Source organism: Fulmarus glacialis, unplaced genomic scaffold (assembly GCF_000690835.1).
Source record: "Fulmarus glacialis isolate BGI_N327 unplaced genomic scaffold, ASM69083v1 scaffold5581, whole genome shotgun sequence".
In the NCBI taxonomy this organism is placed as follows: domain Eukaryota; kingdom Metazoa; phylum Chordata; class Aves; order Procellariiformes; family Procellariidae; genus Fulmarus; species Fulmarus glacialis.
In genome coordinates this window covers 27,769-52,981 of record NW_009193282.1, presented here as the reverse complement: position 1 = coordinate 52,981, position 25,213 = coordinate 27,769, and the positions used below count along the sequence as shown (strand labels likewise).

Below are 25,213 nucleotides of genomic sequence, written 5' to 3'. Positions count from 1 at the left end.
ACCTCTGAATTTATATTGTGCAGTGGAATCTGCAGAGAGGAAGACTGGTTTGCTGATGCCGGTTTCATGGGGCCAAACTCTTTTTTTTTTTTTTCAGTAGAGCCACTGCGTGCAGGTGTAGCTTAGCAAGTCACGCACTGCTCTGTGAGCCTGTCGGAGCAGGGCTGACAGGAAAGGTTTCCAGTCCCCTTGCTTTGAATGTGAAATTGTATGCAGGGAATCAGCTGCTTATCAGCAACGAGCAGAGCAATCCCAGTGCTCTAATCCAGGGTTTGTATGAGTCACTTCTAACTGGTGAGGCCTGGAAAACTTGATTCATACCTCTGCCTGTAGTTGCCTGTAGTAGTGATACAGACCTAGCCAGCCATCCTCAGCAGAAATCACAGACAAGGGCTGGGCTCTGTTGCTGGAAAGGAAGAGCCTGGTTTTATCACCTTAATAGTCCGGGATAAAGATCTTTTAAATCAAAATTATGTTGGTTATCTCTGCTTTCCAATTATTTTTTTTCCCCCCCCTCCCAATTTAGGCTAACCCACACGCAGGAGTGTTTTCCTCACCAACAGGAGTTGGGCAGTAGTTTGACTACAGAAAACAAACATTTTGAATAAAGGTCTTCCCAGTGAATAAATAAATAAAAGGGTTCTCCTGCATAAAAAAGCCAAGGGAAATGTGTGAAAAATATACTTCTGAATATTGGCCTCTTGTATATTCTCCACTTATGTGGCATTTTCAGTGATGTGTTCTGAGAAGTGTTAGGGGGTGTAAACTAGGGGAAAGGTGCAGTTGTTCATGTGAAGATAACTGTGCTAATACATAACTTGGAATTGTAACATGAGTTTTATGACTCTGTTGTTTGGCTACAACTAGACTGATTTGAGAAATTATGATGGAAAACTGACATTCTCCTCCTGAAGAATTAGAGCCGCCAGCTGTAACTATACTTGGAAAACTCCTGGCTCAGGGCTTGCTGTTGTGAATCAGTAATGGCTAATGTGGCCCAGTTTGGGAAATGTAGCTTAGATTACCTTTGATCTCACCCGTGCTCCTGCACTGAGCAGGGCTTTGGAGTATTGTCTGATTTTTTCAATGGTCTGAAATAGACCAATGCTAAACCCACCTCTGAAATGTGTCCTGAGGCTGCCTCCATTAATAATTCACCTAACTCCTCAGTTGGTTGACGATAAGAAGTGAATAAAAATCATGCCAAATAGTTGTGCAAGAATTGGGAGGTACTACGAATAATTTTTCAAGATGGAATCTAATGAGGGCAGAAGAGCTGGTGGCACCACAGCTCTCTTCAGAAGCATTATCCAAGCTTCATCACAAATCCTTGTAACCGCTGGCACCTTCTTCCTGTGACGAATGACATCCACCACAGCGCAGGATCTCTGGGATCAATGCCTTGGGTCAGAGCTAATTAGAGAGGAGTGCTGCACCGAACCACTGACAACATCTGCTACATTTCTTGGGTTTTAAATAGCCTGCTGTTTGAGTAGTGGCCGTGCACAGTCTTGTTTTACTTTAAAAAGCTTTAAAGTAAAGCAAGTAACTTTTTGATTTAAATCTTTTTACTTTAAAGCTTGACTTTACCCTTTCTGTAATAGAATTTGAAAAGTATGCATTTTGATAAGAAAAAAACCAAAACCCAACAACCCTCTTTAAGCAGAGCTCACTCCGGATAGTGCCAGTCATGAAATATCAGCAGTCGAGCTGGGGAATGATTTTGTGGCTCTGCGTGTTTAATGGCTAGAGGACCTGCCTTTTAGTGCTACAGAACTTGGGTGATGACTGCCACGAGGGACCACTTTAAATGGATTCCAACAACTGAGATGCTTGTAAATGTTGGTTCTGGGCAGATATGTAGAGTAGGGCGTACTCAGCAGTGCTGCATGCTGCCTGGGGTCCTGCAGTCATATCTGATCTGAGACTAATAACACCTAAAAAGGCTCTTTGGCCCTTAGAAAAAGAGAATTGGTTTATTTCCGCTTTCTTCTGTTATCCTATGATCATGAGAAAAGACCTTCCCCACTTAAGAAAAGAAAAAAAATATCCTCCAAAAGAGTATTATGATGACAAAAGGGCATTATTCAGTCTGCCACCTCTGTTCACCTGCGTATGGTAGTGAACTGGTGATGATAACTGACGTTCAGTGTGATAGTGACTTCAGTGTGATACCTAAATTTCAGAAGTGTTTGAACAGATGCAAGAGAGAGTCTGCAGTAGTCTCTTTTCAGAAGATGATGCACAGCAGGAAAGATTATGTTCCCGTTAATTTTGATAAGATTCTTGTGGGAAATTACATGTTGTTTGGATCACTGCAGATGTGGTCGTGTACATTTAGAACAAATGACCTCTGAAAATTCAGTTGATGAGTTCATAGTGTTAGACTTAAGTTTGAGACCTCCTAACTGCAGGTGCAAAGTGTTTTGCCTTGTGTTTGTGGGCAGGGCTTTGTACGCTGTGGATAAACCTGCATCTGGTTTGTAGCCATTTGCCATGCTCTTGGCTAATTGTAGAGTCCCGTATCACAGATCACTTGGAGAGGGGTCTGTTAGGAGGGTGGTGTAAAGGAGAAATGGGTGGCAATATGCTTTGTGCAGACTGTGATTATCTCTGTTGAGAGACTTGCAGACAGAAATCCATCATCTTTGTTAGCTGCTACGAGCCAAATCAAATGGCTGACTAATTTTTTGGTCACTGGTGCTTGGCAATGGAAGGCCCTCTGGCTCAGGGCAGAACTCATCTCCTTCAGCAGTCTGCCTGGCCTCTGCTGCCGGACAGCAGCTTTGTATGCTCATAATGTGAGCTTCTTGTGACCTGAAATACCTGAAGGGTGGTATACTGTGCTGGGCTCTGTGCCAGGGCAGTGTGCTGTCTGTAACAGATCTGTAGCTTTATTCGCTGTACCTGTAATTCGTTTTAGGATGGACACATAGCTTAGGCCATTGAGGAGCAAAATAATTGATAGAATAGAATAATTTTAGGTTGGAGGGGACCTGTGGAGATCTCTGGTCCAACCCCAGTTCCAAGCAGGGCCAATTTACATCAGGTTGCTCAGGCATTGTCTGGTTGAGTCTTGAATAACTCCAAGGATGGAGTTTCACAACTTCTTGGGGCCCCTGTTCGTATTTGACAGCACTCACTGTGAAAAAAATTTCCCAATATCTCATTGGAATTTCCCTCCTTCTAGCTTGTGTCCATTGCCTCTCGCCCTTTCACTTTCCACCTAATGCTAGCAGAGACTGCATATACGTTTTGATTTTGGTCAGAATGCCCTTATCTCTGGATGGTGGTGGTTTTTCACACTGCTGGTGTAGCTATGGCCATTAATTTTTTTGTGCGAGACCAAACCCTCATGGCCCCAGAGACAGCTAAACGTGCTACTTCTGTTTGCAAGGGCTGGAGACTAAGGCCAACAGTGGCTTGACTGTGGTCCTACTGGGAAGGGTCTTACTTGGTCGTGCAGGTTATTTTGTGATGAGGACCTTGGAGACCTCCATAAAAAGTGGGTGTAGCCAATATGCTAAGTCCTTGCAAGGGCAGACAAGGCAAACTGTCTTACCCCTGGACTCTTTGTGGTCCTTCGATTTGCCGAGGGAGTGACTACAAGTGTAATTGTAAGCCCAGGAGATTTTGCTGAGGTTGGGGTGAGTTGGGAGTGGGTTCGGGGAGCCCTCTTGGTGCTGCTGCTGCTGCTTTTTCAGTGCAAAAACTTGCCGTAATGGAGCATATCGCTTCCTGTCCCGTTTGCTGTGGTTTTGCATGTTGGGCTCTGCACCAGGTTTTCCAGTGCCTGTGATTACTTTTCTTTCCGTTTTTCCCTGTCGTTGGGCAGCGGGGACTCTGCAGGCAGGCTGCAGGCAGAGGACAGCTGACTTCTTTTCTCTTGGACTGCCTCTCATGATCTGCGCACGTCGGTCTCTCCTCTTTGGGAGGGGAGGAGAGTTCCTCTCCCGCTCCTTGGAAAACGCCCTCTCCAGGATGCTCCAGTAGGAGCTGGTGGGAGGGAGGGAGTTCTGACTGCACCGAAAATGTCATGAGAAAAAAAAAAAAAAGGCAACTGACAGAAGAGAGAACTTGTCCTCAGATTCCTGCTTTTTGCAGCAGCTTAGACTAAGTCTCTGCAAGTGCTGCGGGAGCTGGCAGGAGGCAGAAATGAAGTTCAGAGGCGCGGTAAGATTTATTCAACTGTTCTGGTGGTTTTGCAGCTTTCAGATGTGTATCTGGTCTGAGAAGAAGGGAGATAAGTTTTCAAGGTTTCGGCAGGAAAGTGAAATGCTTCAGCCTGCTTTGCGGAAGACCCCTTCGTTGGAAAGTTATGAGAAGGGGGTTGAAATAGGATAAAAAAACCAGAAGATACATGTTTTGAGGAGGAAGCCAAGGTGGGAGTTGAGAAAGTGGGAAGAGGGGGGGAAAACCGTGCACTGTGTTAGGGGAGAAGAAAGGGTGGAGCTTTTGCTTGGGTGGAAGGGGCATGAGGATGTGAACGTACCGTGCTGGTGCTGGCTCTGCTTGTGTCCTTCCCAGGGACATGGGCTTCTTTCTCTGTGGCTACCATCCTAGGGAACGGCAGGAAATACCTGCTTAAGGACTCATTGCCACTCAGTTCCTCCAGGGTGTATTTACTTTAGCAAAACTTTGTCCATGTTTTAGCGGCAACCAGAAAGCCTGGGTCTGCGTACTGCATTGCAGGACAAACACCGGGAACTTAGAAAAATGAGTATGTGGCAAAAGATTGAGAAGACTAGGATTGTTACCTGGAAAAAGAGGTGAATAAGAGAGGAGGAAAAAAAAAATATATACAATAGTGCCACAGAGAAGGCAGATTGTGACCTCCCTTTTTCCGTGTTGTAACATAGGAAGAGGGACATTCAGTTAAATTAAAAGTTGCCAAAGAGATGCAAAGATTATTTTCATACAACGCATAACTGGGCCACGGAATTCACTGACACTGGAAGATGTTGAGGGAACGTTATAAAAAAGAGTGTACGTGGGCTTTTGTCTGGATAAGAATGTTCAAGGCTTTAATTGGTAAACTTACCAAATTTAGGAAGAGAAGGATTGAAAACGTCATGTCTGTAGATTTAAGCATTCTGACTGTTGAAGAAGAGTTAGCGTGGGACCGGAGTATCCTATACCTGCTCAATCTGGAGATCCTTGCATGTTTTCCCAAACAGTGTTGTTGACCACTGCATGAGAAAGGGTCTTAGTGATGAAGGGAAGCGCAGAGCTTCTGGTGGACCTGCCTCATTCCTCCTGTGGCAGTGCATTTGAAGGTGGAGATGATAGCGCTCGAGAGGCTTGTGCTTGGATTTCTGTTGGCATGGAGGACAGCAAACATCTGTACAGCAGTGGATGTAGAGAAAGGGTTTTAGATGTGTTCTATGAGAGTGTGATAAGCAGTGATGTTGTCTAGGGTGGTGCTTGATATTCTCCGAGAGAACATGTGGGTGTGGAAGTGCCCTTCGCATGCCCTGGGAATGCACTGGAGTGCTTGTTCTGTTTGGAAAGTTTTACTATCTTTGAAAGACATAATGGTCTGAAATGCTTGTGTGGGGTGTGTGGAATCCAGCGGAGAAGGTAGGAACGTCTGGTGTGGGTAAGGCCAGAGTGCTGCAAGGATAACAATGTGAGACTCACAGTATTTGCAGTGAGAGAGGTGAAAGGATGTGTGCGTTTAGTGGGAAATACAACAGCAGTTATCAAAGAACAGTGAATAAGGGCGCAGGGTCAGCACCCCATTGCTGCCAGGTGGGAGGCAGGGGGAGCAAGTGCATGCTGTGATTTTTATCTGTAGGCCAGTGTTTGAGTTTCTGCTCCCCTCTCACCTGCTCGGTCTGATCTGGAAGTCAATGGCAAAATTTTCTTGGAAGGGCAGTGATCTGGGTTTTTGCTTGTTTTGCCATCTGTTTGTCTTCTGAAGCTACTGTGGGATGCACAGGCCTGTCACCTGAGGTTACAGGTAGTACTGCTGTGTATACTGCGATCAGCAACATCTTTTAACTAGCAACAGCTTTTGTCATCTGTTCAGGAGCAAAAATGTCAGCTCCCTAAATATAGAAATTCAGCGTATTTACTTTTCCAGCCTTAGTGATCTTTCTGGTTTGCCTAGTTCATTTTTCTTACTGCTATTTTATACTTAGCTTGTTGATTGAAATATCAGCATCCCCTCTTAGGGCTAAACATTTTTCTTCTCCTTCAAATCAGTTCTTATAACTACTTTTTTCTTTTCACTACTAATGGCTTCTCTTTTTTCCTAACTTACTTCCCACCCCCCAAAAAAAACGTAAAGTCTAGAAAATATAATTATGTTATAAACATTGAACAAATTATATTACCTGCTTGCCATGCAAATCTCCATGGCTTTCTTTGGTTTCTGGTCCATCATAATTTGCATTTCTAATTTACATTTGAGCCTCTTGGATGTGGATTCTTACTATTCTAAATTTTGCAAGTGTCAAATGTCATTGATTAATATATTAAGAGTCATAATTAATTGCAGCAACATCCACACCCTGCATTATTGTTTTTCAGAAGATTAAGTTTTTGCTTTCACAGTTCTAACTCCCCACGACCTACATGCATTTAATAGATACTTAAAATAATGCACACAGTGTGATATATTGCTCACATTTCCCATTCTGCTTTGCATTTTAGGGTGGGAGATGAAATGGTTCTGTAGTTTGGAAAGTGAGGGAGGAATAACTTTTAACTTCTAGGCAGTTTGCTAGTGGGGACATAGCAAATCTTTGTGAGAGCAGAATAACCTTACCTACCTTATATTTCGGATTATTTTATGTTTTAATGTATTCCGGTTTGTCCGTACGTAAAATATGGAAGACTTAAAAATAAATTGTTTACAGAAATTAGTCAAGGAAGTGGCAAATTCTCTCTCCTTAATATAATTTTTTGAATAGTTTATTCTATAGTTAAATCCATTCAACGTGTGTTTTCGGATCGGGAGGGAAGTATCGGAGAAGGAGAACCAGGTTCTGAGCATGGGCAAGTGCTCCCTGACTCCAGACATTCCTTTGTTGGCGATGTGTTGCTCTGAAAGAAGCAAGAATAAAAACTGATTCTGCTATAAATGGTCCTTGAGTGGCAGCTGCTGACATGGTAACTTTTTTGCAAGTTGAAGTTATTCCCTTTAACTCTACTAGTCTGCGTCATCAGAGTTGTTACCGGGTTTTGATCTCGTTTGATCTGACAGTTCTGATTTTTCCCAAGTTGTCTGCTCAGAACAGCTTACCACCTTGTGGGAAATACCGCATTCTTCATCAGGCTTACATAATTAAAAGCAAAATAAAACTTTTCATTTTTCATTAAACAAGTCCAATACATGAGATTTGGGTTGTATAAATTATTGTCTGAGCTCAGATGGCTTCAGAAAGCACAGATAAATCCATGGGGTTGGTTGCAGAGGATTTTTACATGAGATACAGAGCTGCCTCTCAGGGAACCCTCTTTCCAACCCAGCTGTTGACTAACAGGGTTTTCTGTGTCCAAAATGTGCAGTTAACTTTCAGTGTGGCAAAAGGGAGGAGGATCCTAAGTGGCTGCACTTCAGTCTGTCAGGGATTTGCTGGCAGGCGCCAAGTGCTTGACTAAGATCCCTTGGTCCAGGTCCACCTCAGTTGTTTTCATTATTGCTTTCTCCATGTAAAAGGAAAGAAAAGCTATCCCATTCTGCACCTCAGGAATTGAGGCACTGGATAAAATAGTTGATTTTTGTCTGCTCTGCTGTCTAGCCCATGCTGTGTCCAAACCCTTTCCCAGGCTGTAGAGTGGAGTACAAATCAGAGGATTTTTTTTTTCCCCCTTCCTGTAGCTTTGGCATGGCAGTGAAGAATGGCATACTATCCAGGAGACAAATGTGTTTTAACTGCCACCTCCCCACCAGAAGTTCGTTCTTGGTTCAGACTTCTTATTGTCTTCCAGAATCTAATCTGAATTTCCCTTCCCACTCATATTTGGTTCTTGCCTGTTCTTCCGTTCCCGGCTTTGTAACTATTTCTGGAACCTGCAGATCAATCATCTTTCACTTGATACGAAGATATCCTAAGGCACCCGCTCCCTGTGGTCGTTTTAGTGCAAGTCTCCAGGTCTACTGAATGGATACTAGCTAACTTGTAAAAATGCAATGTCAGAGGAAAACACGAAAACACACATTGTTAGATGTTGAAGCAGGAATCTTGTTTACATCGTGTGACTTTTCTTTCTAAATCAGATGATGATATAGCTTTCCTGCTCCATATAAGACCATTCACTTTGAGAGCTCCAGGTGTTTTCACAGGCGTCACTCATGGATGCTCCAGGAGGGAATGAGAGTTGCCTGAGCTGCCAGGTGCTGCCTGTTCTCTCAGCGGTCACCAGCACTGGTGTGTCTGGAGTTGCTGTGCCGACAGACTGTTCAGTTGCCCCTCTGGGAAAATCAAGGCTGGGAAATTTTGGCATAAAAGACTCCTTCCTACACACATGTTGGGCTACTGGGTATTGCACAGCCATAGACCAGCCGATGGACAAAGCAGTGGGGGGGGGTTTCTTGCTCAGTTCACATCATCCCTGACCTCCTGTGCTTGTGGCAAAGTTGCCCTCCATCTTCCTTCACAAAAGAAAATTTCCCTGATGTGCTCAGAGTGACTGAGGGACTCAAGTACTTTGGATTTTGTTGTGCAGAGCAAAAGATCTTGGTTTTCATTTTTGAGGTGTATCAGATCTCCCAAGTCCTAAGCAGAGGAAAGTCTTTATCATACTTTGGCATTTAGCATCGTTTAAAAGAAAAATATTTCTTTACACCTTCACAATAACATGTCAGAGACTTACTAGTTCAGTTTAGGAAACTCTTTGCTACAGTCTTGAGTGCTGTTGTACTCCCAGGAGTTGTTTGTGAGAGGTATTTTCTGGTCTTGTTGTATGAATACAAAGAAAGGCTGGAACCTCAGCCAATGTAAACCTGGCTCTGCAGGCTGCATTGAGCAGCACCAATTTACACAAGCTGAAAGTCTTTCCCAAAATTTAATCACACGGAAGAAAAAGGCATGTGGAAGTAGTACCGCGTTGGTAATTGCGTTGGCTTGGTCCCTGCCATTCAGGAGTGACGGCTTTTCCTTTCCTGGCAGTGAGCCACTGTTGTGCTGACGGCTCTGGAGAAGAGATTAAAAGTAAAGAGTGGGTTAAAATAGTGTGGGAATGAGTCCCTTGGAACTGTACCTTGGGGTGGTAAGTGGCAAAAGTCAGCTCGCAGTGGCAAAAGTCAGCTCGTACTCTCTCAAGCAGGACAGTGATTTTAGTAAGGGATAAAAGGCCGGTTTGAGAGAAGACAGGCACTCCTAAGCCCACAGGCACCAAGATCAGGTGGAGATTGCTCAGATTTTTGCAATTCCCTGTTTGCAGCCTGTGCTGGGTGTGGCATTAGCATGGTATATCCTACAACGGTTGGGATTCTTAGCCCGGTCCTTCTTTTGTTTCCTATAGGCAGGGTGAAGTTGCACGTGGCTGAGCTAACCTAACTACCTGTTACTGTCACAAGGGCACCTGTGCTCCCTTTCCTCCTTGCCCTGGGTCTGACACTCACCTTGATCCCATGGTAAGGTGATTCAGCTCACTACGTTGACAGAAAACTGCCAGCTTCTTTTTTCCTGGTCTTTGTTTTGCTCATTTAGTGAGTTGCATCGGTTTGGCTCAGAGACAGGTAATTGCTTGTGTTAACACATGCCAGGGAGGCAAAGTCCAAAGGAGGGGATGTGTTCGGTTTGGTGGTGGTGAGTGTTAGACTGCACCTAACTTGCCTCTTAGGTGATACTTTCACAAGCACTTAAAAACGGCAGGAACTGGCCCTGCTGCTGAAATGCTTGCTCCTGCCCGACTCCGCCATGGGTCCTAATCTTGTGCCACTGTGTCTGTCGGCCATTGCGAGTGATTACGTGTGGAACCAGTGTGGGAAAATGACCTGGATTAAAACAATTGAAAAAAAAATCTGAGTTAGTTTTAATCCATGTCAGATTTCCAGTCTAGCTTATTGCGTAAGTGCAATAGAGCCAGTGCAAGCCAAAGGGTGCAGCTGCACAGAGGGCAGGTGGGACGGTCCTTTCGCCTGTGTTCTCACTGTCAGAACGGCTCATCTTCAAGGAAATCTTCAAGGAAATCTGATTTTCACACAGAAGGGACTAATCAGACCCTCACAGCCTATATTCTCCTAATTACCTCGAATACATACTCCCTGCCATAGGGCTTTCAGAGTTGACCAAGCTGATCTCTTGCATAGCACAGAGCAGAGGATGTTGTAAATGAACAGTACGTCAGCCAGAGGCGTTTTGGCAGAGATAAACCTATCCACTGCAAAGATGCTAAGGGAGCCAGTCCTGTCCATAGGCAAACTGCTTTAATAGTTAATTAGCTTCACTGTAACATATTTAACCCCCCAGACTGGGTTTTCTAGCATTAATTTACAGCCACCAGATTTGATGTCTGCCTGCTAACAAAAAATAACGAACATCTTAGTTATTTTAATTTATTCAGTGCCTTACTGTCACACTCATCATTCAGTAGGAACATATGGTCATCATTGTGAATATTTTTTCTAAATAGTGTCTTCTCTCCCCACTTTCTTCCTTCTGCATTACAGTTCTATTTCTATTTTGCAAAAAGGATTTATTTTCACCTCCTTTTACATTGCATCTGTTGAAGTTATTAGCAGTCAAATAGTTAATGTTGACATTTTAAGTTGGTGGTAGACTTGGACATAAGCAATAAAGCAAATGAGCAAATGCTGGCACAGAGAAGCACATATTGCTGTGCTGTGGTTTTATGACTGATGTTTATATTTGCATTGAACTTAGGCTTGGGAGGGTACAACACTGTGATTAAAGTTTATATTCTGGAGAATCTGACTGCATCACGTTGACTAGGTAACCTGGTCACGTTTAATTATTGCTGAAAAGTTGCATTTAGTTGGTTGGTTGTTTTTTTTTCAAACTGACTGAAAATTTCAGGTAGTTATTTTGTTCTCACGGAGAGAGGTTGGAGTTGAATGAGAAGAAAAAAGCATGGAGGAAACTGAAAGCTACTTAGCCTTAAATGCCTGTCCCAGAGGAGGCGGCCGAAGTGCAATTTTCTGTGTTGTAAGTAGGATAGATTGCTTCTTCCTTAGGCTGTATGTGTACAGCTGGGATCAGTTTGTCCTGAGCTGGAGGGAGTGGCTCATGAAAGAGCTGCTGAAACAGCTAAGTGATGTTTTCTGTGAAAGTCTTCAGGATTATATAAACTTGGATTAACTGCGTGAGGGTGGGAGTTTCTCCTCAGTCATTTTTGAGGCAGCTATGTTTTAAAACTGTATTCATAAACTTACCCACTTGAAAACTAGTTATTTTCTTTTGGTTTTGCCTTTGTTCCCATTACCTTGTCCAAAAGCTGCTCCAGGATTGCACTGCTCTGATAGAAGGATTCTAATTTCTAGGCAGAGTTTATTTCTGTGTGATTTATCCCTATTCTTCTGCCAGTGTTGCCCTTTATCTCACCACCTTTCTTCTCCAGGGCTTATCCCTTTCCTCTTCACCTTGGCAAACAGGGGAGAAGAAGACAACAAAGCACTTTGCTGAAGGTTTGGAGGAATTGACTTGGAAGGTTTGGGGCATTTTAAAGACAGTATCTTATGACAGTACCTGCAAAATTCCTCTCAAACTGGAACTTTCAAAGCTTAGAAATCAGGCCTTCCAGACCATGAGACTAATTGGAAAAAATAAAAATAAAAAGGGAAATTAAAACGATGTTGCTTTGTGGTGTTTGAGCCATTAGAGTGGATCTAGATTTGAGATTTCCTAGTAGCCAGTTGAAGGAACTAATTTTGCTTTCTGAAAGCTGGTAGTTTGATACAATCACATATGCCCAGGCACTGGGCTTTCAGAAAGGAAGCCAATTATAACTTGCATTTGTAAATGATTGGTAAGTCTAAACAACTGCAGGCTGAGGGAATTTGTACCCATTTGGGCCCAAATTTATACTTCAGTGGGTCTTGCCTTTATTACTGCTTAACAAAACTTAAGCTAAATTTTCTTCTGACCAAGGTTGTTTTTATTTTTTTTTCCCTGCACGCCATCAGTCCCTGTGCTCTGACCACTATTATATCTTGAGAAGGAGCAGAAAGGAACTACCTGACAACGTGAGTCAGCAAAAATCATCTACATCGTTGTGCAGGGTTTTGGGGCTGGACGACAGCGTTTTTATTCCTGGTTTGTAACGCTAATACCGGAGACGGTGCCTGGGTATTGCTATTAGTGCATGAGCCCATTTAGAAACAAGCTCCAGTGGCATTTCTGCCAGTGATGGCAACATCCCAGAATATGACAGCAGATACTCTGAAATGCATTAGTGCTTTAGGGAAATGATTTAGGAGAAGGGTGCTTGCTGTGAGGAGTTTGCAAAGTAAGAAGGGTTTAAGAATATGATAAGAAAATGCAGACGGATGTGAGGCAAATGGTTTAATATGTTGTATCCCCCGTCTCTGATCTCTGTAGTGTCTCTTGTCTTCTATGCCTTGTACATTGTCTGTCCGTCGGGTCTAATTGCCTTTAGTAGAAATTTTCCCTGCAAGTAGCGACTGAGTCACTTGGTGCACATTTCCTCTCCCTGTTTTAGTACACGAGGTTGAGTGAAGTAAGAAGTCAGCAGACCTGTGTTTTCCAAAGATGATTGTGTCTGAACCACATCACATTGAAAATGTAACCTTTAAAAAGAGGATCAGGGAATAGAAGTTGCTTGATACATAGTGTCACAGTAAATTTAGTGGCAGGGGATGCAGAAATGCCCATTTCTCATTAGTTCTGAATTTTCCCAGGATTTTCCCATTGGGTATCTTGCTTTTAAATTGGTCAGCAATGTGAAGCTGTTTGCTCATGAGATGAATCATCGTTAGTCATAGAAGATTCCTTACCTCGAAACGACTTCCCGTTATGAAATGAGAGAGAAAAGTAGAGAGGAGAACACATTTCAGTTCACTCCTGCTAAAGGATGCCTGGGAAAGGAAATCCAAGTTTTATTCTTTTTGTGAAATGTTTTGTTTGTTTGATTGATTCCTTTAAAGTGATTGGAAGTTTAGCAATAATTTTTCCCTAATGCTGGCTTGTCTTCCATCAAAGCAATTAGTATAAACCAATTGATAAAGTGTTAGTATACATTGACTAGCATTTTCAACAGTAGTGGGGTTATTCTAATATCCTCTCCTGTTTATAGGTTGTCCATGGGCAATTGTGGTTAATCGTTCCTGTGGACTCGGTGAGCTGCATACAAAACCACAGATATCCCGACCTTCCTCTGCTTTTGGTTGCAGGGAGCGGGGACTAACGGCATTCGGCTGACCATGGAGAGCGCTCTGACGGCCCGCGACCGTGTCGGGGTGCAGGATTTTGTCCTGCTTGAGAACTTCACCAGTGAAGCAGCGTTTATTGAAAATCTGCGTAAGCGCTTCAAGGAGAATCTGATCTATGTGAGTAGCAGAGTGACAGAAGCCAAAGTGTTCATCAGTGACCTGAATTTGGGTGTTTGCTACAGAAGACATACCATAGCTTTGCTCTACAGTTGGATTTGGAGATGGTGGTATCAGCTTTCATAGACCATGGTTGCTTGTGTCAGAACTAGTCTGGGATACTGTCACATTAACAGATGTAGGGACTCACTTGCAATGCTCCGGTTGAGGTCTTGCCAGCACTGAAAATCCAACTTGCACCACATTCTTCCACTTCACGAATTCACTCTGTGGTGGGCTTTCAGCAACACCAGGCTTGAACTTGATCCCAAATGGTGTATCAGAAATAATCCAGTGCTCTTCCTTGTTAAAACTGTGGGGGCTGCTTTTCCAGCAAGGATAACATGTCTAGCGTAACTCCTGCAAAGTCATTCTCATTGCACTAAGAGGTCCCTTGGCCTCTTTGGAAGCCCTCAGCCGCACCCCCAGTGCACCGCCGCAGGCAGCCCTTATCCACAACATACAGCCTTAGAGCAGTCTGGGCTCTCAGAGAATCTGCTGCCAGACCTTCTGTAACCTCTCTGCTTTGTGTTCTCTTTTTCAGACATACATTGGCTCAGTTCTGGTGTCTGTTAATCCATACAAGGAACTGGAAATCTACAGTAAACAGAACATGGAGCGATACCGTGGCGTCAGCTTCTATGAAGTTTCTCCTCACCTGTGAGTGGCCTGTGGGTAAACAGTGCGGTTTGTGCCGTTCCCACACAGGCGTGTGCAATAATGACATGTGAAAACAAGCAAATAGGACTTTTCCTTCTCCCAGATGCTGCACTAAAAATCACAGGGATATAAAGGATCCTTCGGAGGGTGTGGTGTACGGCTCTTTCTATTCCTGTTCCTCTCTCCAAAGAGCATAAGTTGCCTTTGCAAGAGCAGTATTTGGAAAGGGAGTTGGTTCCTTCCTGGCTGGAGGAACAGCGCTGCTTACCCAGCCCTGGCAGGACAGGAGTTCATTGTTCCAGGGTTACTCGGGGTCTGCCTGTCCGGGCTGTGAGTTTCCCCTGCTGCTACATCGCTCGTTCAGGGCTAACTTGACTTAAGAGTGTGTCTGTATGTGCGGTGGTTTCTTTCCTACCTCTGCTGTTACTGCCTGACCAATATTTATCTGGTATTTCCCTTGTTGCTAAGATACCGTGAGCCTGTTGGAACAAGGAATGTATTTATTTACATGGTCTGGCCTGGTGAGCATTCCCAATTTCCCATTTTAAAAAAATAAGTTAGAGGTTTAAAGTTATTTTTGAAAGCATTTGAATTTTTTTTGTCAGACTGAAAGAGAAAGATGACTGAGAGCTGAGGACGTTTGGCTCCGAAATGCTTTCTTTTGGAGCCAAGGGCCAAATTCTGAGCACCTCTTGGAGGCTTTTTGTGGTGGTGTTTTTTTTGGTTTTTTTAAGAGGTCTTGGAAGAGTAAGTGGTATTATTTTTGAGCGAACTATTTGGATTGTTTCTTATTACTGGCACATAGCCCAGGAGAGTAAGCAAAACAGAATGCGCTGCAAGCACAGAGAAGGAGAGAAACACCATTATTTGGGAAAGTCTGAACACTTGAAGTTGTATCTGTTATGATAAAAATGTGGGTTTTATAGTGTTTCAGCTTCCTGTGTGGACTTACATGGGAGACGATTAAACCTGAAAAACCCTGCATTCAAGCCTGCTAAGTTCTCCCCTTGATCTAGATGTGTCAATACATCGTGTCTATGCGCAGGTGCCCCAAATAAGAGATCTGCCTCCAGAAAGTAACTGGCGGTAGCTTAAATCGGCATCAGGCAGTTCCTGGAGAAGCAGCTGGGAGGGTGCAGAGGTAGCAGCTCCGGCCGCAGGCTGTCCACCTCACCCCCAGCCTTAACTCCGCTGTCAGCTCCTGCTTGCACGTTGTTGTTGCCACATGGGTTACCTTCAGTCCTGCCTTCCAGGCAGAGACCTGGCCTAGATGCAGCCACTTTTGCCTGTGATCGGGGCACTCTCAAGGGCTTCTTTGTCCTTTGGTGAAAATTTTGTGACTCTCTGGAAAATCGTTGGGACTGTGGCTACCTTTTTATTTGTGTGCAGTAGGTACAGGACTGAGCATGATGGCAATGCTCACGTATAACATGGAGCGCTAAGCAGCTCTGCTTTAATTCCTGTATGTGCTACACAGAGTGACTTAAATCGCAAAGTAGCTGATGATTACTTGGGCTGTTCTCTTTCTTGTTTTAACTAGTCCCATAAGAAATTGTAAAACGTGCAGCTCATAAGTAAACCCTTGAGAGCTGCAGTACCGAATACCAGTGCTGATCCAATTGGGAAAGCAGTGTTTTTTTGTTAACTGTTTTTATCGTTCCATTAAAAAACATTACATTATTTTGATTGTTTATGCATTTAGAAATATTCTGAGGAGCACTGAAATGCTTGGTAGTAGTGTAGTGCTCTGTGCTTCTCCTTTCACAGTATTTCAGGTGTCTTTTTTCCTCTTTCTCTTATTCTAAACTGATTCTAGAAAGCCAAAATACTTCAATATTGCTATGCCAGTGTCAAAATTAGTTTAAGGCTAGGCCTGAGCGCTGCTTTCTCTGGGAAGTGCGTCACACGTAGTCATTCAAAGGAGAAAAGTTATCCCTATGGGCTTGAAACACAGCATACTTCCCAGAGTGATCTGTCACATCCTGCGCTATTTATAGCCTGGCAGGGGGTTCAGAGATGGTGACTACAAATGGGACCATAAACATCTTTAAGTAAAGTGATTCTGTATGTGGTATGCATGACTGCTAGCTTTCTGCTTGAACTTACAGTACGTAAAATCACCCAATAAAGGCACGCAGTCTAGAGGCAGTTCTTAAAATTTAAATTAAATTTATATTTATTCAACTGTTTTCAAAATACTCCAGAGACAGAATTTGGATGGGAAGAGAAGGACTTGATGACTTTAGTGGGGTAAATGTGCAGTTGTGTTGCTAGGTAGCTCATTGGTGTTGCCTTAGCACCAAGTATTAATAGACTTGAGAAGGCCACGGCTGTTATTTTGGTGTGATTATTTCTAATTAATTTCACAGCATGAGAATTTAAAAAAAAAAAAAAAGCAAAGCTACTAAAAGGCTGTCAAGTGTATGAAGACAGGACATCTGCTTGATCACCACATGTAAGACAGCTGAAAATACTGTTATGGAGGTCTTCTTACATGAGTGCGTTTTGAAGGGCTAATGCTCCTCTCTTCTCTATCCTCTTCCATTGCATCTGCCTGGTCCTTCTTTTCCTCTCTCCCTCTGTAAGCAGTTGCCACCATTGTCAGACTCATCCTCCTGCTCTCTGGTGTTGTAAAAGTGTGTGTGGTTTTTGATATAAGATCCTTTCTGGTCTATCGCGGGGAGGAAATGAGAAGAGAAAGAAAAAGCAGCAAAGGAAGAAGCAGGGCTCCAGAGCCAGCCGCAGTAAACCCTGGCTGTATGCAGGCAGGAGGAACCGTCTGGTATTTTGGGTAGTGTTTGGCCTGAGGTGGATAGTAGCTTAAGTAGCCTGCAGGATGCTTATCAGTCTGTGCTGGCATATCCCATTCTTTCTACAATCCAAGAGAAGCTGCGAGAGGCTGGGCTATTCTGCAGCCCCATTATAGGAGCCACCCAGATAGCAAAGTGCAGTTGTGACCGTCTGAGTGTGTCATCACTTAAAAGATAAGCTAGAATAAAGACTGATGGAAAACAAGATGTTTCCTTTTTTGCCCTGTGGGACCAATGTTGAGAGATCATGTATATTTAGAAAAGTAAGTTTATCTGCACCATTTAGTCGTCTTCTACAGAAACTTTTCTTGTCAGAGAGAGTAAAAAGAACAGTTTTTAAAGGAATTCAATAGATTTGTGCTATCACCCTGCCGAAACTTGGCTCAGTGGTTAAGATGTGTATAGAGATGTCAGCAATCTCCTGTGTCACCACCAGCGTGCAGAAGCAATATGCTCTTACCCAGCCCATGGACATGTACTTCTTTTTGAGGTGTCTCTGCCAGGAGTTTGTGAGGTAGTCTTAGCTGGGGAGTCTCTGCCCTTCGCTTGTGGAAACAGACTAACGCCTGGTTATCATTGTCCCTTAGCTACGCCATTGCAGACAACTCGTACCGCTCCCTGCGCACGGAGAGGAAGGATCAGTGTATTCTGATCTCTGGGGAGAGCGGGGCTGGCAAAACAGAGGCCACCAAGAAGATCCTGCAGTACTACGCCGTGACCTGTCCAGCCAGTCAGCAGGTCGAAACCGTGAAGGACCGCCTGTTACAATCCAATCCCGTCCTGGAGGTAACTCTGGAGCCTGCAGCACGGAAACTTGACGTTGAGTCATACAGCGGTACTCACATTTTCCAGCTGAGGGGGTGGGGGCAGCTGGACCCCGCTGGGCATGACTGAGCCATATCCTGGGAACACTGGTTCTCGCACGTGGGCGATCGTTTGCACCGCATACAGGGGAATCCCGCTCTGCTTCCAAGCCAAAGAAATGTCCGTCTGCTGCTGAACTCGCGTGGCCCTTTCCAGTCCATCAGGAGCAATTCTGGAGTGGGCAGGCTGCAGGGAGAGAGAGGCGTTTGGCGTGGGAAGAGTTCTGGTGCGCTGCATAAGTTTGCAAAGTTTGCAAAGCCAGAAGCGGACACGCCCGCTGTGGGCAGCCTTGCCCTCTGATAAATGCGTTTGTGGGTGCATGTTCTAGTGCTGTGCTGTCCTCTAGTGTCCAGTCCTGAGCTGTCTTCGTAGCTCCCTTCGATGTTTCCGCTCTGTGCTCAAATGTGTGCTGCGTGCACGGGAAGGGTGTGCTCCCCACGGAGGGGGAGGCCTGGCAGGCCTGGGCCTGTTAGGATAGCTGGAGCGGAGCTGCGGGTGACTGTGAGCAAAAAGCTGTGATGCAAGAGGAAGCTTTGAAAAGACTGTCAGACATGACATATGTTGTCAGCAGTGAACTGGCATTAAAATAAGCTTGCTAGGGGGAATGGAAATTTTTTCAGAGGCATGCTCCATCTGCAGCGCTTGCACTGGGTATAAAGATCAGCATTAGAATTTGGGTAGCAATCTGTTTCCTTCTTGGTTTCCCTTGCAAAAAGGAAGAACCTAGGCTTTAATGGCTGTAAATAAACAACTGGCAGCTTCACCAAAGTGTTTATAAATAATCTTATTTGATACTTATTTATTTTTCTCTAATCATTTTATTTCAGGCCTTTGGAAATGCAAAAACCCTTCGGAATGACAACTCCAGCCGATTTGGGAAATACATGGATGTGCAGTTTGATTATAGGGTAACTTAAAATCCGTTTTGTACTTCACAACTGGTCCCGGTCATAGCAGGTCTCTGTTGCCTGTGCTTTCGTGTACTGACGCGTGCATGGAGCGATTGTTTTGCATTCCCTTGATGACAGCGTAAGCAGAGTGTGGTAGCAAAGTTTGGTTCCAGGGGATTTTATAGTACACACTTTCCTTTCTTTCTTCCCTCATATCTCTATATAAGGAGACAGTGAGATTAAATCCCCTTATTTCTAGGGTATATGTGCACCATGCAGATGGATACTCCCAAACTAAATCCACATAAGCCAGCTGTGATCTGAAGATAATCTCTGTCCTGTGTAACTTTGCATAGTGTTTGCTTCGATTCTGATCCAAATTGTCCCACGCTATGAAGATGAACATAGAGCAAGAACTGAGTAGCTCAGCATACTGCAGTCGTTTAAACGTCTCAGTGTGCAATCCCTCCACACTCACAGTTGTGTTGCGATTCCTTCTGAGAAGGAATTTTACACAAGTCAAGATCCCCTTCAGTATGTGCTGTAGCTGCAATCTGTATAATGACATGTTATTTTCATTTGATAGTTCATTTTCCATACACTTCAAAACTCAAATTGCCACTATGTTTTAGCTGGAATAGAGATTGTGATACAAAATGACAGATATTTTTCTGTCTTTTTGTAGGCTATCGTTTTGTATCCTATTTGTCTTTGAATAGACCACCAAGAAGCAGAAATGTTTTCCTCTATGTTGAAGAACTATTTCAATGTATCTGGTTTGATTTAGGGGGCTCCTGTTGGGGGCCACATCTTGAACTACCTCCTGGAGAAATCCCGAGTTGTGCACCAGAATCATGGAGAGAGGAACTTCCACATTTTCTACCAGCTGCTAGAAGGAGGGGAAGAGGACTTACTGCGAAGACTGGGCCTCGAGAAGAGCCCACAACAGTATCACTATTTAGTAAAGGTGTGCATTAACTAGTAATTCTTGCGATATTGTTATAATATAGGACCGATATATTCTCAGTTGACTTCGTAGTTTCCTTCCCTCACTTCAAAAATAACACCGAGATGACTCCTATAGAAAGAAACACATGGCAGAAGTGCATTGAGCATAAGTAATATATCTCTGACAATTATTTACTTATTTACATGAAACTGTGTCTTTTTAGGGTCACTGTGCAAGGGTCAGTTCCATAAATGATAAAAATGATTGGAAGATTGTGCGAAGAGCCTTGTCCATTATAAGCTTCAATGACAACGAGGTGGAGGTAAGACACATTTGACGGCACAGCTGATTTTCCTACTCTTAAAGATTTTTTTTCTGCTCTGGTTTGTTATTTCTGACCAAAGGCAGCCTTCAGAGTGAATGTATTCTCTGCAAAAATCCTGAAAAAAATACAAAATGTTCTCATAAAATGTTAATTAACAAAAATCTCACTGCCTTTTCTCGCTGTGCTTTTGTTTCATAATCCTGGCTTCTGCCTGTTGTTTCCATCCTAGGATTTGCTGAGCATTGTGGCTAGCGTTCTGCATCTGGGGAACGTGCAGTTTGCTGCTGACGAGCAAGGAAATGCTCAGGTCACTACAGAGAATCAGATTAAATATCTGGCTAGGGTGAGTATCACCAGTTAGAGATACATTACATTAAAGATAAATTAGAGAGGTTTCCTTATTTTGAACTTGGTACCGTTGTATCATTTTAGAATATGATTTAGAAGTTTTCATAAATGTACTTTTATTTGACCTAAATAAAATGCAAATATTAACATCAAAACCCTTTAATTGGTAACTTCTCTATTTACTACTTGATCCACCACTGACTTGAGGTTTTCACCTTCAAGCAGTGGCATAGGAATAGACCTACTCCGGAGAAGAGTTTTAAAGAAAGAAGAACCCTTGTGCCTTTGCTTAGTCAGTTCTTAGTGCCAGAACAATTGAGCCAATTTATTTGTTAGGTCATATCACTGCCAGAAAGGAGGTGGTGTGCGGGAGGAAAGGGAAGGACTTGCAGTGTGAATGGGAAATGAAGGGTTGTTCACTGGACTGTGAGTTTGGAGACAAGCATTTCTGATCTCTTAAAACCAGAACTGATAAATTAAACATACTGCCTCATAAATTAATTTAATATTCTACTGCTTTGCAGCTTCTAGCAGTTGAGGGCTCTGTTCTTCGAGATGCATTGATCCACAAGAAGATCATAGCAAAAGGGGAAGAGGTAAGAACATGAACTGGGGATCTGGGAGGCACATGGAATTAAATCAAGCTAGCGATACACCGTCAGCTCTCTTACCAGAAGTAAACAGTTCACTTCTCGCTTGTCAAAGGAGGTTGTCAGTGCAAGAGTCCCAGAACCTTGTGGTGATTCGCAGCCTGTACGGCTGGGAGACAGTGATGCAGGCTGAGCCCAGACAGGATGCCATTGAGTGGCTGTTTATTAACAATGAACTAGGGAAACTTAATCTCTCAGTGGAATGGCTGTTGAATGGCTTTTATCTCCTTCTGCAGCTAATCAGTCCTCTGAACCTGGAGCAGGCAGCCTACGCAAGGGATGCGCTTGCTAAGGCAATATATGGACGCACTTTCTCCTGGCTGGTGAACAAGGTTAACAAGTCTCTTGCTTACAAGGTAAATGAACCTTTTGTTTGTTGATATCCAACCAAGCGTGAAAGGAAGTTTCAAATCTTTTAGCTGCAAAGCAGAGAAATAGTGAGCTCCATGCTGCAGTGATTTCTAAATTAGTTTTCCATTAAGAGGAGGGTAAGGAGTAAATGCTGTAACTAAATAGGTAAGATCCAGTGATGGATTGTAGCTGAGAGTACGTATCAACATTTATTTTTTGCCCTATTGCAGGAAGGAGAGTTTCCGGGCTGGAGAAGTACAACAGTTCTAGGATTGCTTGATATCTATGGATTTGAGGTTTTCCAGCACAACAGGTTTGTTTCAGTCGGTGTCTTTGAGTTTTGAGTAAACTCTGCATGACTTCATTCATTCTAGTGTTTGCTCTCCGTTGTGAAATAAGACATAATTCCATCTCTGGTTCTCTTAGTAAGAGAGAAAGAGATGGCATTTAAACTTCAGGAAATCAGTTGAATAACTGATAATCACAGGGCTTCTAACACTTGGGGCATCCAGCTAATACTTAGCATTTACAGCTGTTAATGTTCCTGGTATTTTAAAGACTCTTGCCTTTTTGGGGCATATTCATGCGATAGCTTGAACTATGCCTTTGTGCAGTTCTCTGGCACAGTGGTGGCTGTTGTGGCATCTTTCCATGGCGGTGTGAATGGGAAAACACAGCTATAAAACGGTGTATGGGAGTATGTCAGAGCCTGGAACCTGACTCTGGCAGATAGCAATGAACTGAGACTCTCAAATTCGCAGTATTATTGGGCCCTTCTTAAAAGTTTTTGTGTTCTTCTGTGTTCCACTCTTTATGTCCGTTTCTCCCTCTTCCTGGACCTCTTTCATGAGATTCACTAAACATACTAAATTTATACATTCAGTAAATAAACATTTCACTAAATCTCTTCTCTTTCTCTTGATTTACGCAGATACATTCATGCTGCTGCCCACTGATTATAGCTTCTTTTACTTGTGGTACAGTGTTAGTGATTATTTTTCTGATTTTTGTTTGCAGCTTTGAGCAATTTTGTATTAATTACTGTAATGAAAAACTGCAGCAGCTCTTCATAGAGCTTACATTAAAGTCAGAACAAGAGGAATACGAGTCAGAAGGCATAGCGGTAAGAGCCAGTATCGTCACTTCCACTGTCTCCTTTGTAGCACCTCCTGCAGGCCAGAGGACAGATTAGAAAAGGAGCTGCTAATAATGGTCTCCAAAGTAACTGAATTAAAGAGCTTTCCGTTTTTCTTTCTTTTCGAAACACCTTGGTAACTCTGTGTGATACAGCTAGAAGTGAGTAATGCCGTTCCAATCTTTTACTCTGATTAAAAAAAATGCTTTTTAAATGGAATGTTAGGAAAACAAATTTGATGAGTGAAAAAGCTTTGTTTCAAATTTGACAAAAAGATTATTTAAGTAAGGTGTGGTCTGCAATGTTTTGAAATTTTCATGGTTTTTTCCAGTCTAGAACTGTTTTCACTCAAGTGTGATTTCTTGTCTTTGTAGTGGGAACCAGTTCAGTATTTCAATAACAAAATAATTTGTGATTTGGTGGAAGAGAAATTCAAAGGCATCATTTCTATTTTGGTGAGTTGACAACACCTTTTTAAATGAAAAATTTGAGGCAGTGTAGTGGAAAACAAGGGGAAGAACACAGAAAAAAATGGTTTAAGCTTATGTTAGGACTTTTTGAGCAGGCGGGAAGAGCAATGATACACTGAACAGTGACACTATTAAAAGTCATACTGTGTTGCCTCCATCTGCTCTTGGGAAAGAAGCTTCCAATCCAGGCAATCTGGAAGGAGGAAAATGTTTTCGTTTTCAGCTCAACAGTTCTTCATTTGTAGAACTAGGAGATGGCCCACCTGTTAGAAGCCAAAGGGTCAAACTGGGACAGTGTTTCAGTGAGACAGAATTAGAGCTGGCCTGTGCACTGACAAGCACAGAAAGAAATGAATACTAGAATGTGTGTGCTTGTAGGATGAAGAGTGTCTGAGGCCTGGGGATGCCACAGATACAACGTTCTTGGAGAAACTGGAGGAAACTGTGAAGAACCACCCTCATTTTCTCACGTGAGTGTTCACATAGCTGAGGGCGGTTATACCAGTAGGATCCAAGTGTGTGATAGAGCCTAGAGCTTTAATTATTCCTAGATAACATTACAACTCATTGTGTGTACAGCAGTAGCATCCTGGGTATACTGGGTCCCACGTAAAAGATGATCGTGTTTTCTTTTGTGAAGAGATCAGATTGTGCGTTAAGACAATATAGAGTCAGTTGTCAACACTAACTGCCTTGCTCTTCTCAAGACTGTGCTTCAGAATGCAATGGGAGCAACAAAACTCTTGTAACTGACTTGCCCCTTCACCGATCTCTTCCTGGCATCCTACTGCAAATATGTCCAAGGAATTTGCAGGCTTGCAGCTTCTTGGCTTTTCCAAGATCTGGCCCAATACTTGGGGTGTGACAAACTCTCTGTTTTGGAGTATTAGGCCAGATCATTCCCCAGCATCGGTGGCTTCCTGGGGGAAGATGACTGATGACTCAAGTCAGGCCTAGGAATAACTAGAACACGGAGCCGAATTTTACTGGTAAAAATTGTGTTCAGAGGTGTATATGCATTAGAATGATTTAAGCAATGTTGGTGCTTTTGAAATTGAGAGGTTTATATTGCACTAACTCACCTTTGTGCCCATCTGCTTCCCAAACAATATTGATATCCTTTGACTTGGTAACCGCCACTCCAGTTCAATGGGTGTGAATTCCATGTTTCACCTTTCAGATTGTTTATGTCAGTTTTGGAGCTCCAAATGTCTTTTTGTTCTTATTGAATGTTCTGCTTATGCTCAGATTAGGATCTGTACAGCATCTCATGAGTATGCCAGCCTGCTGCCAGCATCTTCACTGCCCTCTTGCCTGCTGCCTCTACTCTAATTTCATGTGCACACAGAACCACTCTGCAACCTCGCCAGGAAGCTGAAAGTTCATCCATTTGAAATAAACATAAATACATTTTATAACATTTTTATGATTTGCTGGTTGATAACTCTTTATTTACTTTTGGTCTTGAAAATGAGCAAGTCAGATTTATTCCCCCATGTTCTGTGTTCACATAGTCCCACTCTGGGATCAAACATCATTGTGCTTTTTGAAGTGAATCCCCCCCATGAAACAAATGTTTGTTTCTCATGAAGCTTCTTCACTTTCTCACCAGGCACAAGCTCGCTGATCAAAAGACTCGGAAGTCACTGGGGCGGGAGGAGTTTCGGCTTTTGCACTATGCTGGAGAGGTCACCTACAGTGTTGCAGGTAAGCTTGTGCGTCATCTCCGCTCTCTCTCACTCTTTTCTCCTCCTCCCATCCTCTGCCCTTTCAATTAAAACAGCTTCGCTATATAGTAAAGAAAAATCTGGGCATAGAATATGTCCACACATCATTTGATTAACCAGATTAATTTCCCATCTCAAATTCCTGCCTTGTTGTGAAGCTCCTGTGGAACAGCGGTGGCAGCCTGAGCGGTTTCTTTTTCTTCCAGGTTTTCTAGATAAAAACAATGACCTTCTCTTTCGGAACCTGAAGGAGGTGAGTGTGGATAGAGGATGTTTCCAATACTCAGCAGAACGAGGAGTCAGGTTTAAAATGAGGGAAAAGATTCTTCTAGACTCCACCTGGAGAATGCGTGTCCATAGGGCTGCACTATGAAAAGACAAATTGAGGTGCCCAAAGTTAATTTTACTATTAAAAAGCAAAACAAAGCAAAAAACCCCAAGCAAACAGTTTTGTCCCATGTTTCTTTGATACTTCTATGAAAAATACTCTGTACTTTATCTCTGAAACGTCTCTC

The 25,213-nt window shown here is 43.2% G+C and overlaps 1 protein-coding gene across 2 annotated transcripts in view; it reads left to right on the top strand.

The window, feature by feature from the left end:
• The first annotated feature begins 4,155 nt into the window (after positions 1-4,155).
• Positions 4,156-25,213, top strand: part of MYO1C (myosin IC) — a 31,157-nt gene continuing 10,099 nt past the window's right edge. Inside the window, exons 1-17 of one of the 2 annotated variants that reach the window (XM_009587382.1) lie at positions 4,156-4,173; positions 12,098-12,157; positions 13,325-13,480; positions 14,064-14,179; positions 17,577-17,775; positions 18,681-18,761; positions 19,531-19,710; positions 19,916-20,014; positions 20,247-20,360; positions 20,890-20,961; positions 21,252-21,371; positions 21,597-21,679; positions 22,384-22,489; positions 22,876-22,956; positions 23,350-23,441; positions 24,584-24,678; positions 24,905-24,951. In XM_009587382.1, coding sequence (XP_009585677.1) covers positions 4,156-4,173; positions 12,098-12,157; positions 13,325-13,480; positions 14,064-14,179; positions 17,577-17,775; positions 18,681-18,761; positions 19,531-19,710; positions 19,916-20,014; positions 20,247-20,360; positions 20,890-20,961; positions 21,252-21,371; positions 21,597-21,679; positions 22,384-22,489; positions 22,876-22,956; positions 23,350-23,441; positions 24,584-24,678; positions 24,905-24,951 — 1,719 coding nt within the window. Of the gene's footprint in view, positions 4,174-7,431; positions 7,447-12,097; positions 12,158-13,324; positions 13,481-14,063; positions 14,180-17,576; positions 17,776-18,680; positions 18,762-19,530; positions 19,711-19,915; positions 20,015-20,246; positions 20,361-20,889; positions 20,962-21,251; positions 21,372-21,596; positions 21,680-22,383; positions 22,490-22,875; positions 22,957-23,349; positions 23,442-24,583; positions 24,679-24,904; positions 24,952-25,213 lie in introns of those variants that run through there. The other variant, XM_009587384.1, reaches the window with a different exon arrangement.